This window comes from Thrips palmi, unplaced genomic scaffold (genome assembly GCF_012932325.1).
Source record: "Thrips palmi isolate BJ-2018 unplaced genomic scaffold, TpBJ-2018v1 HiC_scaffold_5, whole genome shotgun sequence".
Taxonomy (NCBI): Eukaryota; Metazoa; Arthropoda; class Insecta; order Thysanoptera; family Thripidae; genus Thrips; species Thrips palmi.
In genome coordinates, this window is record NW_023144632.1 from 13,311,501 (window position 1) to 13,329,983 (window position 18,483).

Sequence of the window (18,483 nt, forward strand, 5' to 3'; positions counted from 1 at the left end):
TTAGTTAATGAACAGTGACCCCTAGTGGACAACAGCCACAACGGGCAGTCAAACCCCCAGGCAAGTCACTGCACTGCGCACTCTGTCTTCGGTTCCACACCCATAGTTCAACACCAATTCATGCTGATTAAACTCTCATCGATGTGCAAACGACATCTAGATTGTTTAGTTAAATTGTCATTTTGTAATCACTTGTGATAAACTGTTTATGTATAGGTGTCAGTAGTTGGAGCAAAGTACAATCTTGCGGCTGTATTTGACAGAATTTCAACATGGCGAACAATAGTAGCGGTGTGGGTGAGTTTTCCCATTTTATTGACTGGATCCCTAATAACAGTGGGGTCCCCAGGATTAATTTTACCACTATCGGGTTAGTTGTCTATTTCGTGCCCTTTGAAGAAAGTCCTTATCAGCTTGTAATCTGGAATGATGGCTATAGCCTCAAATTCTTGCACCGGCCATCTGAACCGCCACCTATTCCATGTTCTGGAAATATCTACCAGTTATCGCTGCTCCATTTACACAGGATATGGCCCGTAAAAAATTTCGGCATTGGGCCCTTTTAAAATTTTACCTGTTAACTTTTCTGCTACGACGTCACAAGGGGTCTCTCGAAGATCATCCTGTGCTGTAACATAGGCCTACATTTAGATTTACAGTGGAGTTTTAGTTTAAACAATTATTATTTCTATCACTATGTGCGTAGCTTTGTTTCATTCGTTGTCTGTAATTTTCTGTCCTTACTTAGGACTGCAGTACAGTTAACATCTCAAAATTTTGCTCGCAGACTGACATAACCTTGAAATTTGTAGCTGAACCTCCCCCAGCTATATCATTTTGTAATTTAGTCTTGCACTCTCTTAATTTCTTTATGGACGCTTAAGAGTAAGGATTGCTTTTTCTGTAATCATTTATTTGGTCTGTGTAAAATAGATTGATACCAATAGATACGTGATTGAAATGTTCAGCAGATTTGTGAAGCATTTGATTATTGCTTTTATGCTGTGTTCATTGCCTCTTAATTTTAATCATTGTGTTGTGCTGTTTCAGTTGTGCCACGAAACTTTCGTCTGCTTGAAGAACTAGAGCAAGGCCAGAAAGGAGTTGGAGATGGAACTATCAGTTGGGGCCTTGAGAATGACGATGATATGACTCTTACTCATTGGACCGGAATGATTATTGGCCCCCCTAGGGTATGTGTTTTAGGTGCATTCAAACATAGTTGTACATATGAAGATTTATTTATTGACCTTATTTTCTGTTACAGACTCCTTATGAGAACAGAATGTACAGTTTAAAAATCGAATGTGGTCAAAAGTATCCAGATGATGCACCCAGTGTCAAGTTTATGAATAGGATTAATATGAACTGTGTTAACAATTCAAATGGAGTGGTAAGTGATCAGATTTTATGCGAGTACATTTTGATAGAGCAAATCTAATTTCCGTTGTTAATTTTGTTTTCTTCTTCTTTTCTTTTTTCTGAAGGTGGACAGCAGAAATGTTCCTGTTCTCTCCAGATGGCAGAGGGATTATACCATCAAGACCCTACTCCAGGAGCTTCGGAGGCTCATGACCATGAAGGAAAATATGAAGCTCTCACAGCCACCTGAGGGCAGCTCTTTTTGAAGAAGCATCTCACTCCTGCTCAGTGTAAGAGTGTTTTGTGACGGTGCTGCAAGAGACATTATATCAAGTGAAAGAAGACTACTAAATTGAAGGGTGATGTGCAAGTTAATGTGGGAAGACTTAGAAATGCTGGTGATCTTACTGTTAATTTTAAATTGGAATTAACCTTGAAGCTTTGTACCCTATCAAAACTTTGAAGCATGTAACATCAATCACCATAGCTGTTCCATTATCGCTGGATTTTTAATGTCCTGTTAACACGGCTTCCTTTTTTATTTAAAAATTATTCTTTCCTGGGTTGTCCCCAATGGTGGCAATAATTAGTCTTGTATTCACCAGAGTTTGCAGATGCCAGTTGCTACTTTGTCATTTTTTAAAAATCATATTATGAAATGCTATGAGTCATTTTTTTTTTAACCAAGAGCCTAGGGTCAAATGGTTGGGACCCTAACAGGTGCATTGCTGTATTTTTTTACTGCAATGTATGTCTCTAGAAGCTGGAACTTAAAAGGAATAAAAGTGTACCTATTAATGTATCTATTGTATTTGTGATGCTGTGTGATGTTGAAAGAGGTGTTTTTGTTCTCATGAACAGATACAGTACTCACACCTGTAGTAGGTGTTGTTTCTATCCCTTCCTCTCCTGCAGCACGGAATTTTGGGTGTTTTGTACCAGCCTGATTTCTACCTGCTGAGAAAGTTGTTTGTAGGCACTCTTAATAGTGCTGCACCATTATGAAAAAAAATAATAATAAATGTTTCCTTGTAAATGTCCACTTTTCAATGAAATTTTATTTTCAATGTTAAATTTGTCTCAACCTTAGGAAAGCTTGGTTAATGAACGTTTCTGTAACAAATGAGGCCTTTATTTGTACATATGAACTTCCCCGTCATTCTCATTCCTTATCAGTTAAAGGTTTTGGTGTGACTTAATGCCGAAGGTGCCCGACTAGGATGATACCGCGGTCAGAAAGGCGCCAAAGGGCCAAAGACTTCCGGCTTGTGTGGGAGCTAGGTCATGCGTGCGTGCGATGGGACACACTGTCCGTGTGTCCGTCCACCTGCCAGTCTTGGTCCACAAACTGGACTTGGGAAGAAAATCAATCCACAAGCTGTATTCGAGTTCCAGAAGGAACAACGGCGCGCTCAAAGGAATCCGGTGCTGCGTCTGCTGGATGGGAGACCAAAGAGGGGAGAAAAGGAAGCAAGGGAAAGGGATTTGGTATTTTGTGTGGTCCGGGTTCCGGGCGTTCCGGCTCCAGCCGTCCATGACAATACGTGCGCGACGGCCCGCCTTGACTTATTTATGGTGCTGCTGACATGCGGCCTCTCAAGTGAGCGGGAATCTGGGTCAGCTGCCCCTCGACCGCCGCCTGCGCTCTCTTTCGTTACATTTCATCCCCGTGAACTTCGCTTTAGTTTACAGTGTCGTTGCAAAAACAATCGCTACAACTTTACGCACCTGGCGGACGGGACGACCACCCGCGGGGCCCGCGCGTCAACACCGTCGACTCGACGAGGGGAACGGCCAGCCAACTGGGGAAGTCCTGCCCGGTCCTGCCGGCCGCCATGCCTATGCGTTTCCTGGGGACTGTGGAAGCGGGCACCTGCCGCACCTGGCCGTCGCCCAGGACGCGACGGCGGGCCGGGTGTCCCTGGGACACTGTCCCCCCTGAAGGGCAAAGGCGTCCCTCGCTGGGCCGCGCCGGTTTCGGCCCTTCGGCGACGAGGCGAGCCTCACCTCGGATGGAGCGGGGCCGACGCGACACCAGTGACACGGCGGGGCGACGGGCTTGGCGTGGAATGCATGGGCCGATCGGGGGCCAGGGGCGGCCAGGGGCCAGGCATGGACCAGGTCAGCGAGACGGCGAGAAGGGCACGCTCGACGTGCTCGATGCATCTACACGGAGGGGAAGGCGGGGCACGGCGTAGTGCGGGGCTGCAGTTGGGCAGCCCCTGCCCCCCGCCCGGCCCGGCCGCCTGGTCCAGGCTGCCGCTGGCTGCCGCTGCTCTGCTCATGGGATCCGCATCGGGATCAGCATCAAACAACCAATGCCATAAATAATGCATGGGAGGGAGACATGGGCGTGGCGTGGCCGGCGTGGCCTTATGTCCCTGCCTGCCCCGCGGCTGGGCCTTGCTCGGCTGGACCGTCTGTGGGCCCCGGGCCCGCGGCGGGGTGGGGTGGGGCTTGTCGCCGGGAGGAAGCTTGTAGGGCGCTCGGATCGCAACAGTCTGCTTATGCATACATTATTGTGGCCCGAACCGTCACCATGACGTCATCACGACAATCGGGCTATACAAAAAAGAAGCATTATGGCGAGCAACAAGACATAATACTGACCTCCCTAAACATAAAATGTACGAAATATTTTGCAGCGGCGGGGAAACACCTCGTTTGGAAAGATGCCCCCCACACAAGCGCGCGCGCACCCTTCCGTTACCCGCGCGCTGTGCCACGATGGTGCCGTTGTGCGCAAAATGCAATTATTCTGATAGGCTTCGCCATGCCGCTCGCCGAGAGTCCCCCGGCCACAGTCACAGTGTCAGCGCGACTCATTACCCTGCGAACATGTTTCAAGACACCGCCTCATTTGAATAACAGGGAGTCTAGTTCCGCACGCCGGCTGGCGTCCACTGGCGTCCCTCGGAGCGGAGGGACTCGATGCTCTGGTTGGCCTGCCCGAGGGCCTGCCCTTGCCCCACGGCGCGGCGCCGTCCCGGCCGCGCGGCCAAAAACAGGCGGGCCGCGTTTTCCACACTTGCGGTGCTTTACCGTGAGAGAGCCAGTGCTGCGGCTAAAGTGGGCTTCGGGACCGCGGGGACCAGCAACCGGCATTCTCAGAAACCAGCTCCGGACGGCTGACAACACAACGAGGCGACGCACCGCCGCACCGCGACGGACGCATGCGCCGCACCCCGGCCTGGTCCCTACCGCTGCCATGGGACGGTGGGACGCTCGGCCAATGCTTATCAAGCTCAAGCATCCCACCCACCCAGCCTAGCGGTGTTCTGCGGACGTTCTTCCCTGTCCCGCGGCAAGTTCAAGGAGGACCCTTGGCGGCCTTCACCTTCACGGCCACTCGGCGCTCGCGGGCTCCGGAATGATTCCGAGGGTCGTTTTCGTCGCTCTGTCTCTCTCGCACTTATGTAGGACACCCCATGAGTGTGAGAGAGACAGAGCGACGAAAGAACTCTCGGAATGGGGCGGGCATGTGTCGGGCCCGAAATGGCATACGATCATGTGTGGTCTAGCCCTTAATGGTAATGGTAATGCGGGGTAGGCCACCCTCACCGACGCCATGCACCGGCGCGTGCAGGTTGCCTACCCTGACTTCGTTAGGCGCTTCGCCGGGCACGGTCTTGGCACGGTCTTGGCGACAATGGTGAATGGGGGCGTCCCGGCCGGTCGGTTGAAAGTGTTCGGGTGAAAGTGCGTGCTGCGTGCGCCTTGACGCTTCCAGCGTGCTTCCAGCGTGCTTCCAGCGTGCTTCCAGCGTGCTTCCAGCGTGCGTCCAGCCTCCCAGATCGAGGCGACGAGACGCTGGTCCATTTGTTGTGAGAGGCCGGGAGGCGGACGTGTGACAGGCGGACGGGCCGTGCCGGCCATGCCGGCCATGCCGCTGCAGGTGGATTAACTCATTATCGGAGTGGCCGTGTCCGCGGCGCGGTCCGGGGGCCGCCCGTCGCGTCCCGTCCCGCCCCGTCCCCACGGTCCCCAGCTCGCGGCCCGCGGCCCGGCCAAGGGCCCGGCCCTTTCCCGGAATGTCTGATCGGCAGTCTTTTTGCCGGGGCTGCGGACCGTCGGCCCAGCGGCCCTGCGGACCAGGCACAAGGCCAGCGAGGGAGCGCTTCGAGGACGGTGCGAGACGATGACGCCGGGAAGGGGGAGGGGGAGGGGGGGGACGCAAATCCGGAGACGTCTCCTCGTCCGTCTGGATTTATCGCCGGGGGCGTCGATTTGAATTGAATCTTATCTGATGCGGTCGGGCTGTCCGGCCGTCTATCTGTGACGGCGTGACGGCGTGACGGCGTCCTCGCTGTCCAGGTCCGCGCCGCGGAAGCAAATCGGGACCGCCTCGCCGCCGTGTCGCCGCGTCGCGCTGCCGCCAGGCTGCTGCGCTGCCGCTCGGCGACAAGGCCACTTTGTAAGGCACGCCGCGCCGGCCGCGCTGGCCGACGACGAGACGTCCACGACGTCGGCCGGCCGCGCAAATGAAGACGGATCGCGCGGCGTCCTCGTGCACCGCGGTCGAGGCCGTCGTAGTCGTGGCGGCGGTCGCCGAGCTAGTCTACCCCGAGGACCCCGTCGTTCTGATCCGCATCAAGGCAAACTCGGATGTTTCCTCGACCCTGGGAACCCGGGGCTAAGTTCAAACTGAATGGGCGGGTAGAGACTACCTCAATGGCAGTCTGTATTTCTGATGTTGTACCCGTGAACCGTCATGGAAACGATCCATTCTTAAGATGAGCTAATAGAAGGTCCGACCCCGGTGCAGTGGCAACACCCGCCACCCCGACCTCCAGCCAAGCCTCCAGGGGTCCAGGGACACGACGCACCGCGCGTGCTTTGCTGGTGCGCACTGGAGCGAGTCCTGGAGCGCCGTGCCTGTCCAGCGCCTGGACTCCAGACTCCAGGGGCCCGGTCCGCACCGTCTCACAGTCCCTCCGCCTCCAGCCCCGCCAGCCCCGCCAGCCCCTCCAGCGCGAGCGCTGCTCCGCGCTCCCGCTCCGCTCCAGTCAGTCGGATGCCGGCTGGCAGCGAGGGAGTACGGCGCTCCCCGCAGGCGTGCAGAGCGTTTGCGTGTCCTCACGCGTCGCACGAAATCGAAAGTGACGTTAGGCGTGCGTGGCGCATGCTCTTTGCATACCGGGCCAGAGGTTTGTCAGCGCGCGAAAAGTCGAGGGCGCGGAATCGAACCCGGGAGAGTGAACAAGTGAGTGTGCAGTGCAGTGACGGAGGGCCGCCAGGCCATCGCCACACGGGGGGAAGCACCCTCGGTGCGCCCACTATGCGGATTACCTCAAGGCCCAGCCAGCGAGAGACAGCACGACAGTGAGATAGGTACGGAGCCGCTCCGGCAGTGTGTCTGCGCGTTTCATCATTCGAGGCCGAAACAAGACGCGGCCGGCGCGGTGGTTGCCGCGGCGTGGGTCTTATTTTTGTCCAAGTCGTAGACACGCGCAGCGCTCCATCACAGCATTAGAGGGAGTCAATGGACCGTGCCCACCGTGCCCGCCGTGCACGCCTGCAGGTCTGGGTGCGCGGTAAATTCAAATGTGTCGCGACAACGACCGTGGCGGACACAATGAGCGGGGGGGAAAGCCCGTGGCCGAGCCCGCGGCCGAGCCCGCGGCTGTGAATGGAACATGGAACGCACCCCGCCGAGGGGGCCGGGACGCCCCGGGGCTTCAGGGTACTGCCAGAAGGGTGCTGCAACAGGGGGACCTGACACCCGGACCGCCCGAGCGCGTCACTGGGACACTGTCACCTCCCTCTTTGCCTGGGTTCTCGCACTCACGTGATGCCAATAAAAGCGCGCAGAGACGCAGGCGGTGGGCGCAAGGCGGCAGGGTGGGCGACGCGAGGTGCGCCGGGCGTCAAGTGTAAGCGACACCTGCGTGACGGCCTGCCACGGCCTGCCACGGCCTGACGGCTCCGACGGCCCGGGACGCGTCGGGTGTCGGGTGACGGGGTGCAACGTGTCGCCTGGGAGGACTCGGACGACTCCCAGGGCAGGCCTGGGCAGGCCAGCCGCCGCAGGGCCAGGCCGGGGCGCTGGCCGGTGGGCCGAATTCAGGCAGCGAATCGTGAGTGGCGACCGCGTTGTGACGTTGCCATGCCAGACTGCCGGTCGGCCAGACGCATAATCGGGGAAGGAATCCGCGGCCCGGCCGGCGGTGCAGGCGGGGCTGGCGGTGCCAGCCGGCCCTTCGCTTATCCCGCGGTAATCACGGAACGGCACAGGCGGGCACAGCACTGTAAGCATCGGGCGCCTCCTCCACGGCCGCCTCGCCTCGCCCCGTGTCTCATGCCGTTTCTCATCGCCGAGCCTCGCGATTACCCCGGTGGAGCGCCAGCGCAGCACCGCGCAGCACGAGCCGACGCAGCCAAAGCCGTGCAGATTGCGGCCAGCGGCTCGGACGCAACGAGGGCCGAGTACCACGGGGCTCTGTTGGGCCGGGCCAGCGCCAAGCCCCAGCCCCAAGCCCCAGCGCCCAGCCAGCACAGCTCCCCCACGAACGAGAACGAGGCCCCTTTGCCTTCGTCCGTGCCGACCGCTCGGCCAGGTGTTTACCTCTTGCCGCGCCTCGCCGCGCCGTCGTCGTCGTGATTGCATGCGGGTGGAGGAATATAGCGCCAGCCGGTATCGAACCAGGGTCACGGGGGTCGCTGCCTGCCCGGCCGCCTGCCTGGCTGGCTGACCCCACGGCACATGAAGGGGCACGCTCTGCGAGCTGCGCCGTGCCATGGCCGCGCGCCGTGCGCTGGCCAGCGGCCTCGCCCGCCTCGTCCGCCAGTATCGGTCCCGCCCCTTTCCCAGGCCCAGCATCATCCGCGCCTCCCTCCCCTCTCTCCCTCTACCTCTTCTCTCTCGCTCCTTCCTTCCTCCTGGCTCCGGGCTTATCAGCGCGGGTCGTTAGCAGCTTGGCACGGCATGGACAATCGCCTTTAATTAGTTTCACCTCCCCTCCGCGCTGGACGTGCTCCATACCCTACCCCCCCCCCCCCCCCCCCGCCCCGTCGTTCTGTTTCCGCTGACAGGCGACACCTTTCAGCGGGGCGCGGGGCTTGGCGCGCTCGGCTGTCCGCATGCTGGGCGCGTCGCCGCGTCGCCGCATCGCCGCATCGCCCGCCCCCCGCGGCTTGTCCCCGTCGTCCCCGTTACTCTGCGTCTTTAGCAGCACCACTAATAAATGCCGCTGACCTCTGCCCCGCGCCGCACCGCGCAGCGTCGCTTCGCGCACCCAAAAAATAATCTGGGACCCACCAGCGCTGCCAGCAAGTGTGGAACTCGTTTTGGAGATTTGTTCCACGTCGGCGAGCGATGGCAGAGATACCCTTGCACCGCCGTGGCTAGCCGTCGTGGCGTGCGCGCCTCCCCCGCGCCTCCCCCGCGCCGACCGGGCACCGCGGTGCCCGCGGGCCCAGGTTCCGTAGCTCTGTCTCTCTCGCTCCCATACAGGACGTCCAATAAGTGAGACAGAGACAGAGCGATGATATGGCCCAGCAGGTCCGGGGCTCGCGGTGGCGCCTGACGAATGCGCGGACCGCCGGTGTTTCGTCCTCCTCGTCCTCGTCCTCCGCGGCTGCCTGGCCGCCCTGGCCGCCCATGCCCCTCGCACGCCGTGCTCCGGTGCTTCGGTGTCTCGAGTCCGTGTGACTCGGGCTCTTTGGGGCCGATGGAGTGCCGATAGCGCGCGCCACCGCGGTTCGGTTCTTTTCTGTTTTTTATCTCCGCGGCGACGGTTTGACGACTTGTCAGGCAGCCGGCCGGGGGCACAGGCCCGACACGGCGCGGCACTGCGCGGCTCGTGATGGCCCTGATGGGGTCGGCGAGGCTGGCGAGGCTCCCGCCGGCCGGGGATTCACTTTCCCGTCACAGCGCGGCGGGGGGTCCGACAACATTCCCCTTTTTATGCGTCTTTTATTAATTCGGACACGGCTGCGGCGCTCCGGCACGAACCGTTCTTCGTTTTTCCGCGATAAGCGATTCGGTAACGTATTCTGACCGCTCCGATGGGCCGGACACGACGGATGGGCTGGGACATCGCACTAGTGGATGGCTGGGCCCTGGCGCAGCCCTGGGGATTTCGACTTCCCGGCGGGCCGGATTAGGGGCCGACCAGAAGACAAGTGTGACTTTGATGCTCTTAGTGGCGTCGTCCGCGTCGTCCGCGTCGTCCGCGTCGTTCGCGTCGTCACCGCCCGGCCCGGCCCGGCCCGTGAATCAAGGATAAGCAGCACTTTGTTTTGGCCGCGCCGTGCGCCGTGATGGCGGCAGTCACGCCTGGTCACGCCGCCACTGTAAGCGGCGCGCACCGGAAACACAGTCGGTGTGTGGTGCGCGACGCGCGGCGGGGTATTAAGACGTTGTAAATACGGGCAGCGGACACGCTAAATCGCGGCACCGCGGCACCGCCCGCCCCGCCACCAAGCACTGCGAGCACTGCAAGCACTCATTGCCATGCGCTTTGCCGCCATGAGCGTAACTCAGGCGCGCCTCGGCGTGGCGTGGAGCGTGGCGCGGGACATAACTCAGCCACCCATTGCAAGGCGTGCACACATGAGAGGTCTGGCACCGCGGAGCCCATAGTCCGCTCCCCAAAGCCCCGCCCGGCCCCCGCCCGTACTCGCGGGGGGGGGGGGGGGGGGGAGCCGCGAGGTTACCGAGAGGGAGACGCGGCCGCCATCCCGGCATCCATCCCGCGGAAACGGGACGAAACGGGAGGAAGAAATGAGAAGAAAAATGAGCTCGCTGCTGTCACACTTGCTGTCGCCCTGTCGCGGAACAGGATGCCGGACGGACGGGGACGACAAGGACCTGCAAGGACCACAAGGACGCACGGGCATCACTTTCGTTCCCCACCCTCTGTCCCTTGCCCAGCCGTGCCCAGCCTTGCCTTTCTCGTGTCTTTTTCTGCCACGACCACTTGGATTCGCCGTTCGCGACTTTAGTTGCAAACACCTGTTGCCGGCGGCCGGGCAGGCCGGGGAGCCTGGGGCGGGTTGGCCAGCTCATTAGACGGCCCGACTGAACGGAACGCGGAACGCCCGCGGAATACGGTAGTGGCCAGCCGGGCCGACCGGGCCGCGACAGGGGCAGGCCAGGCAGGGCAACGGCAACAGGCGGGCAACGTGTCCGAAATGGAGGGATTCCTGTGAGGCCGGAGACTTGCACGCGGGGGCGGGCCGGGCGGGTCGAAGACTCATTCCGCTCAGCGTCGCGTTGTCGCGTTCCGTCGGCCTGCCTCTCTCGCATTCGAACGGGGTGCCCTACGGGTGCGAGAGAGACGAGCCGACTTGAGCGATGTGCGGAATCAGCCACCGCCTGCAGGCCCTGCAGGCCGGGTGGGACGGGTTGGAGTGCGGTGCCGACGCTGTTGTGACCGCCGCCTCGCGCCTTGCGCCCCTCGTCCGAATCAATCATGCTGGCGCTGCGGCGCTGCCACCGTGGGGCTGGCCGTCAGACAATCGCTTCATTCCCCACCGCACTCATTAAAGCGCAGAGCGCGCCCCGTGCGGAGTGTGCCGCGCCGCGTGGACTCGGACGCCGCGCCGACGCACGTCGACGTCGACGCCGCCGTGGCCGCGACGCCGCGCCCCGCGGCCCCGCTACTATATCACCAGCCATCTCCCCGCGGCGCGGCTTGGCGCGGCGCGGCCGAGACGGTGAGAAAAAGTGAATAGAATGCCGATCTGATATACACTTCGAGGTGGTGCGTGAAAAGGGGAGGGGCGGGCCGGTGTAATTCCCTCATCACATCCACAAAACAAACACTAACCGGCCGCGCCGCGCCGCGCCCGCCGCGCGTGTTCCGGCCGCAAGAAGAATGCGTCGGGCGGTTTCAAATGAAAGTCCATTAATGGCGTGTGCGTTGCGCGTTGGGGAGCTTGGCCTCACTGCCGACTCGCTCCGCGCCAAATCGTAATCACTTCATCGCTGCAGCCGAGGAAACACGTCGCGCCGCCGCCACCGGTATTCCAGAACTGTCTTATTGTTTGTTTCGTTTCTTCATTATTTCTCTCCTTTTTAAACGCATTTTCGTGAGGCCCGGGTGCTCCGGTCAGTGCGGCGGCCAAGCTGCCAGGAGAAACTGTCAGCCTGCCCGTCAGCCTGCGTCACTCTCGCTGCCCGGCCTGCCCGGCCGGCGTCGGGGGCCCCGGCGTCCCCGGCGTCCTCGTGCTGCCTGCCCGCTGAGCCGTACCGCCGGTCGCGTTAGCGCCTTAGCGCACTGGACTTTTTATTTTATAGAGCGGCTTGCCCGGCGAGCTTTTACCTTCCAGTGTCCGAGGCTGTAGTCGGGCGGTGAAAAGGGAAAGGGGAAAACCGGGGGCAGGAGGGGGAGGGGGGGGCAGACAAACAGAGGGTTGGCTGTGAGAAGAAGGGTGCCATGGTTCGTTTTGTACGGAACTTCCACTCCGGATGACCCGACAGGTTTTGCCATCTTTCTGCCGACAGGGTTGGAGCCGCGCGCCACCGCATGGCCGCATGGCCGCACGGCTCTGTCGTGTCGGCCCGCCGCCCCGCCGCCATGAAGAGGAAGAAGAGGAAGTGAGAGCCGCGCGGCCGTGGCCATGACTTGGGGGCGGCTTGCCTGGGCTTGCCCTGGCCGATGTGTCATGACGCTAGTCATGAGGCCATGACGGTCCCAGGGCCCTACCTGCCCCCGGACAAGGTGTACGAGGAGGCCACTCCGCAGGTGCGGCTGGCCGCGGAGCGCGCGGGTGCCGTCCTCAGCAGCAACCTCTCGCCGCCGTGCAGCAGGTCAGTCGTTTGCCCCGCTTGCTCGAAATGTGTCTTTTCGCCTCCGAAATCCTAACGCCCTCCCGTTGCTTCGCTCAGGACATCCCGCTCCAGCTCGAGGACCACGTCGAGGAGTCGCGCCACCGACCCCTCCCGTTCCTGCAGCTCCGACGATGACGACGACGACAGCTTGGGGGACGGCGCGGCCGGCAGGACGAGCAGGGCAGCAGGGCCAGCAGGGCCAGCAGGGCCAGCAGGGCCAGCTCGAAGAGTCGGGCCAAGCGGGAGCGGCAGCTGGAGGAGCTGTGTTGCGAGTTCTTGCTGCGGCACCGCATCAACCCGGAGCTGCTGTGCGCGTACCGCCAGGACCGCCAGGACCGCCAGCGCCAAGGCAGCAAAGGTAAGGTAGAGCAGGGAAGGGAGAGTCGAGAGCCAGAGCCACCCCGCCTGCAGCCCGCAGCTTCATCGCCGCGACGCGCCGAGACGCGCCGCTCGGTAGAGGGAGGGGAAAGGGACAATGGCACGGCCGCACGAGTCGCAAAGCCCGCAGTGTCAGGATGGCCGAGCGGTCTAAGGCGCCAGACTCAAGGATAAACCTTGCTCCCAACCGGAGTCGAGTGTTCTGGTCCTCATCTGAGGGCGTGGGTTCAAATCCCACTTCTGACATACATTTTCTCGCGTTTCTTTGCGCCGAGAGAGGGGGTAGGGTCTGGTCTGCCGCACTGTGCAACAAATTACTTTTCCGTGGGAATGCGTGGCTGGCTGCAGCGCCGTGACAGTACTCGCGGTAGTACAGTGCACAACACTCCATAACACTTGACGCAAGCTCTGTCGGACGCCGAGAAAAGTTGTTGCGCCTGCCGCGGCTGATATTCGCGAGATCGTCTGCCCCGTTTGTCTGTTTGCCTGTTTGTCTGCCAGCCCTGGCAGCCGGCGGCCGGCCACCCACCGACTGCAGGCAGCGCGCAGCAGGCACACTGCGGCGCCAATTAATTAACAGTCGCGCACGCGGCGCGCATAGAGGCGCACCGCCGCGGGGACCGCGCGGACCGCGGGGCAGCAGCTGCGCCGCCCGCCGCTCGCCATAGGTAATCCGGGCAGCGCGGGGCGGGGCGGGGCGGGGCAGGGCAGGGCGGGGCGGGGCGGGGCGGGGCGGGGCGGGGCGTGCCGGCAGGGCAGGCGCCTGTTGCTGCTGCTGCCGTTTCCGGCAGAGCGGTGTATCGCAAAAATAAACTAGCGCGCCTGGCAGCCGCGGCGGGGGCCTGGGCCTGGCCTGCGTCCGTGCCGCCGTGCCCGGCTGTGCCTGCACGCGAGGAGGGACTCGAGGAACTCGAACAAGAAAACGAAATGAAACCGTGGTGGCCAGATGGACACAATGCACCTGCCACCGCCCCGCCCCTCCCCGCCCCGCCCGGTAGCCCTTTTCCCTTCCTGGCAATCGCCCAAAAGGACCCTTTCCCTATGCTTCCGAGCTGTGTGCGGAGCCGTTCAGTGCGGCTCGAAGCGTTGTCCGGATCCACCAGCGCATCTGCATCTGCAGCCCGGGTCGAGTTACCCCTTAGCGCATCGAGCTAAATGCACTCGCCAGGGCTGCGTCCGAGTGCGAGTGTGAGTGCGCGCGCCAGGCGCCCGGGTGACGTGCCGCGCGGGTGCGTGTGCGAGCTGGGCGCCCCGGACGCGGCCCGACGCCAGCACCGCGCGGTACGTGCTCGTCGCACTACTACACTGCGTCCGGCAGTCCGCGTACAGTCCCTGCAGTCCCTGCAGTCCCTGCAGTCCCTGCAGTCCCTGCATGCGCCTGATGAGTTTGGCAGATTCGGCCGCCCTTGCTCGCGGTGCGCGGCACTTGGAGGCGCTGTAGGCACTGCAGACTCGCGCCAGGAAAAGTGGCATGGAGTTAGTGGCGGCGGTGCGGCGTGCGATGGGTGGCCGATGGCGGCGTGTTCTCATGTTTAGCGGCGTAGCGGCCACGGTGGCAGCGGTGTGGGGGGCACGGAGGCACCGAGATAATGCCGTGATGGACGCCAGTGCGCCGTTCTCTCTCGCACCCCTGCGGCCCCTGCGCAACGGCCACTGAGTGCGAGAGAGACGGAGCCAAGAAAGCCCGTTCGAAATCGGCCTCGCGGGAGTCATCGGATGACTGTCCTGGCACCGGCGCAACGACCGTGGTCCGAGTCCGTGGTCCGAGTCCGTGGTTGGGGCTTGTTTCGTCCGGCATAAAGTAGCTGCCCGGTCAAGCCTCATGTGCCTCAGAGTGCCTCTCTGTGGGTTATTAAACATTTAGGCCTGCAGTGCGCCGCAGTGCTTCAAGTGGTGCTGAGTCCTTTTTTATCGCACCGGACAAGGGAACGGTGCCACTCCGGCCACCCAGCCCGTCTCGGTAAGTGTGCTGGCTCGACGCCACCCTCCACACCACGCCGGAGCCCTCTCGCGCCTCCCCCCCCCCCTTCTCTCTCTCTCTCTCTTTCTCGCTCGCTTCCGCGCGCTCTCTCCCTGTTGTGCGCCCCCCGCTGCTGCCCGGCCCCCCGCGGCCACGGCGCGGCGCTCGCACACTTGGCGGGGGGCGGACACGTCGCCGTCTGGACGTGGACGTCGTGGACGTCGTGGACGTCGTGGGTCGCTCTGTCTCTCTCGCACTCGTGGGGCGTCCCGGATGATAGGTGCGAGAGAGACGAAGGCGGCCCTCGGAATCAGTCGACTGGCTGGCGCAGCGTGTCGCGATGCCCGTCCGCGGCGCGGCCTTTTCATCCAGCGCACGGGCAGCGCGGCCCGCCGGCCAGCGCGGAGGGTCGTGGGGTCAGGGAAGCCCCCTCGCCCCGCCGGCCCCCGATCCCCGGCCACGCCCCGAGCGCCACGCACTGCACCAGGCTGATTTGGAAGTCTCTCTCACATCTTGTATGCGGGACGGGACGCCCCACGAGCGCGAGAGAGACACAGCGGCGGGGCACTGGTTCGGAGTCCGCCAGTGCCGCAGCAGCGCAGCGGCCGCGTGATTGGCGCGATCAATTTTTATGGATGACCCCCCGCGTCGTTCGTGGCGCGCCGCGGCCCGCCCCTACACTGCGTGGCCGTGGCCGAGGCCGTGGCCGCCCTTTCGGCAGCCCCCCGGCCGCCCTCTCGCCGAGGCGAGGCCGTCCGGACGCAAGCCACGCGGGGAAATCGGAGAATGCGTTTCATTTGCATTACAAAGAGTGGAAGCAAACGAATCCCGTCCGTATGTACCCAGTCGGCTTTGTCGGATACTAACTCGTGTTACGTTGGCGCGCAGCGCGCAGCCGCGCAAGGATCGCAAGGATGCACCGGTCCGGTGAGTTCGATATTCGCTCCGCTTCGGTTGCTCCGCCGTGCCGGTGTCTACACCGGCCGGGCCGGGCCGGGCCGCGGTGTGGGTACATACCCGCTGCAGCAGGGGGCAGAGCCATGGGCAAAGCAGTCTGGTCTGCTTCTCACAAGGGGTCTCTGTCATGAGGATCGCTCACTGATGGCGTCTCGCAGTGTCGTCACGTCGTCACCGCAGCGAGCTCCGTCCTTTGTCGCCGATTCCGGAAACCCCAAGTGAAAAGTACGTGAGCAGGGAATCGTTGGCAAGTAAGTCTGTCAGATGTGACTGCCAGACATCATCTCCCTATGACGAAACCAAACGCGCTTTACTATACATCGTCACGGCGGCGTGTCTATACTCCACGCGGTACCGCCGCGGGCGCGTTCCGGGCGCGGGGTATGTCGGCCCCGTCGGCCGCCGGGCTAGGCAGCCCAGCGTGGCGCGACGTCGAATGGGTTGCCTGCGCGTCAGGGGCACACCGGCCAGGCCAGGCTCTGCACGGGCGCGCAGCCTCCCACTGCTGGAGTCCTCCAGGTGCGCGTTGCGCGGTGCCGTCCCTCCACGCACACGCTGTGCTGTGAGGCGAGCCTCGGCGTTTCGGCTTCGGCCCTGACTCCGATTTCCGGTGTGGTGCCCCGGTGCCCCCGCGGAGTGCGGACTGCAGTGCGTGCACCGCATCGATGACCCGGCGGGAATGCAAAGGTAACGGGCGGCAAGCACCCCAGCACCCCAGCACGCCCAGCACTCCCAGCACCGCGGCGAGCGTGGTCATTGCATTGGCGCCGTGGACGCCGTCGGTGCCGTCCGAGCCGCGGATGAGCTGCGCAAGTTTCGCATACGAATCGCCTTCCCGCTCCGCCTCGCCCCACCGCGGCCGACAAATCATCAGCGAGTGGCGACCTGGCCCCTCGGCCCGCTCGGCCCACTCGGCGTCTCTCGCTGCCGCACCGTTGGCCGGTTCGCCGGTTCGCCGGTTCGCCGGTTCCCGATCCCCGATTCCATTACGCGGCTGGAATTAGAAGCAAGAAGCGAGAAGCCGCGCGCCGAGTCGCGAGTCATCGCCCCGGGTGTCCGCCAGAGTGCTGCTGCCTGTCGCCAGCGGCCGCCAATAGCGCGGCAGACTCTTCGCGGCTCAAAAGTTTATGTTGGAGACTGCCGGGGTGTAAGGGCTTCGCTGCTGGCTTCGTGCGTGCTGCCCTGCGCTGCCCTGCGCGCGCTGGTGAAATGGAATGGGAGCACCCGGGTAGATGCTCGGCAAGGAGGGGGGAGGGGGTATTTAATGTGGCATAAACCAACATTGCGCTGCGCGAGGGTTCGAGCCCAGGCCGAGCCAGGCAGGCTCGAAGGTACCGCCTGCAACGAGCCAGGAATGCAGCCGGAGGAATTTCTAGGAAGTTAATGGCTGGCGCGGCTAAGGGCTGACAAGGGCACGGCATGGCGCAGCGGCGTAGCAGTGCACAGCAGGAGTCTCTGGCCGCCTTGGCCCTAGCCGCCCTATACCTCCTCCGCGAGCTCGCGCCTCGCCTCGCCTCGTCGCGCCGCCTCGGACAGAGCAGACAGGCAGAGGGAGCAGAGGGGAGGCCCTCCGCCGCCCGCCGGCAGGCAACCCATCGTGCGTCCGCGCCGTGCCGGCCGGCAGGCAGGCAGGCGTGGCGCGTGACTCTGGGCTAAGATTGGGGCATTGCTGCGCGCCGCGTGCCGCGCGCTGGCCCACCGCCAAGCCGGCATCGCATCGCACGTGCGGCGTGCTGCGCGGCCACGCCGGCCCGAGCCCTCTGCCCTCTGGCACGCCAAGGCGCGCCCTGCCCTAATCAACGAGGGACAATGGGCACTAGGGACTAGAAGCCCCGCGGCGCCCGCGGTGCACGGCTTCCTGGGACTGCCAGGACGCTATATAGGACTCGATGAAAACACCGAACGACCATCCCGTTGCGAGCCGCGCAGCCACGCAGCCACGCAGCCACGCATCGGCACTGGTCCTGCTGGACCCACCTGGCCAACCTGGGCCAGTAGTCGAGCCTGCAGCTAGATCGGCGTCCCTGTCGGCCTGTCCAGCCGTCCAGCCTGGAGCGGCCTTTCGTGGCTAGAGTGGCCCCACCGGGTGGCACGGGGCGTGGAGGGCACGACCGGCTCGACGCAGTGGGTCTCGCGCGAGGTCTGGCGTCTAGTGGCGGGGCTGCCGCTGCGCCGGGGCTGTCAACTCGGCTGGAACCTCCGGGCCGGCTAGGCGTCCCGCGCGTCCCGTTAGGCTGCGGCCCCTAATCAGCCAGCCTTATAGACGCCACACACGACACGTGCGCCCAGGTCTGCCAGGTCTGCCCAGCCGAGGCGCTGCCCCTAGCTCCCTACGCTCTGACCTAACCTAACCTGGCATTTCCGGCCAAGAGACTTTCTTTCTGCCGAGGAGCATTTTCCTCCACAAGCTAACCCGCTCTTTCCTCTGCCTGCTCTTTGCGTCGGCGTTGTGTCTTGCGCGCTGCCGTGCCGGGAGGCTGCGGTGCGCGGCGCTGCGGTCTGCATGACTCACTTCCCAATTACTTCGTCCTTGGACTTGGAGTCCTTGGAGTCGCCGGTCGCGTCCGCGCGGGAACACGACTCTGCGCGAGGGCGGGCCTGGCGGGCCGAGGGCAGGGGTCGAGCGGGCCGAGGGACTCGTTGGTGTGCCGGGCTGCGGCGTTCCCGGCGTTTCCGCCACCGCCACGCCGCCGTCAACGAGGACAAGGAGCTCGAGGAGCACGGCGAACAGCGGGAGGAAGGAGCGCGTGCACCAGAGAGCAAACACCAAGCAGCCAGTAAGCTAGCCGAGAAGGCCGAGCCCCGCAACCGCAGGGCCCTCGGCAGGGCCCGCCAGCCGCGCCGTTCGAGGTCCGGGTTCAACGCTTTCCATTCTATATTCACCTGTGCTTGGAGCACGGGGCATAAACTGCCCCCCCCCCTCCCCCTCCCCCTCGCTGCTCCACCCCTTTGGTCTGGCGCGGCTCCGCGGCTCCGGCTCGGCCCCGGACTTTTATTGGACACTGCTATTGCCCTACGCGCGAGCGGCGCAGGATCCGGTGGCGCAGGC

At 62.7% G+C, this 18,483-nt stretch overlaps 1 protein-coding gene, 1 long non-coding RNA gene and 1 other non-coding gene across 3 annotated transcripts; all 3 read left to right on the plus strand.

Moving 5' to 3' along the window:
• Positions 1-31: 31 nt before the first annotated feature.
• LOC117651321 (ubiquitin-conjugating enzyme E2 variant 2) lies at positions 32-2,402 on the plus strand. The gene is made up of 4 exons (XM_034395221.1): positions 32-297; positions 1,051-1,193; positions 1,268-1,393; positions 1,488-2,402. The coding sequence occupies exons 1-4, from the start codon at positions 273-275 to the stop codon at positions 1,626-1,628; spliced, it is 435 nt and encodes a 144-aa protein (XP_034251112.1). The 5' UTR covers positions 32-272; the 3' UTR covers positions 1,629-2,402.
• Positions 2,403-6,386: 3,984 nt separating this feature from the next.
• On the plus strand, positions 6,387-12,300 carry LOC117650809. The gene is made up of 3 exons (XR_004588062.1): positions 6,387-6,693; positions 11,813-12,118; positions 12,197-12,300. It is a non-coding gene; the product is annotated as an uncharacterized LOC117650809 (long non-coding RNA).
• Positions 12,301-12,648: 348 nt separating this feature from the next.
• On the plus strand, positions 12,649-12,763 carry Trnal-caa. Its single transcript has 2 exons — positions 12,649-12,686; positions 12,718-12,763. It is a non-coding gene; the product is annotated as a tRNA-Leu (tRNA).
• The last annotated feature ends 5,720 nt before the right edge of the window (positions 12,764-18,483 follow it).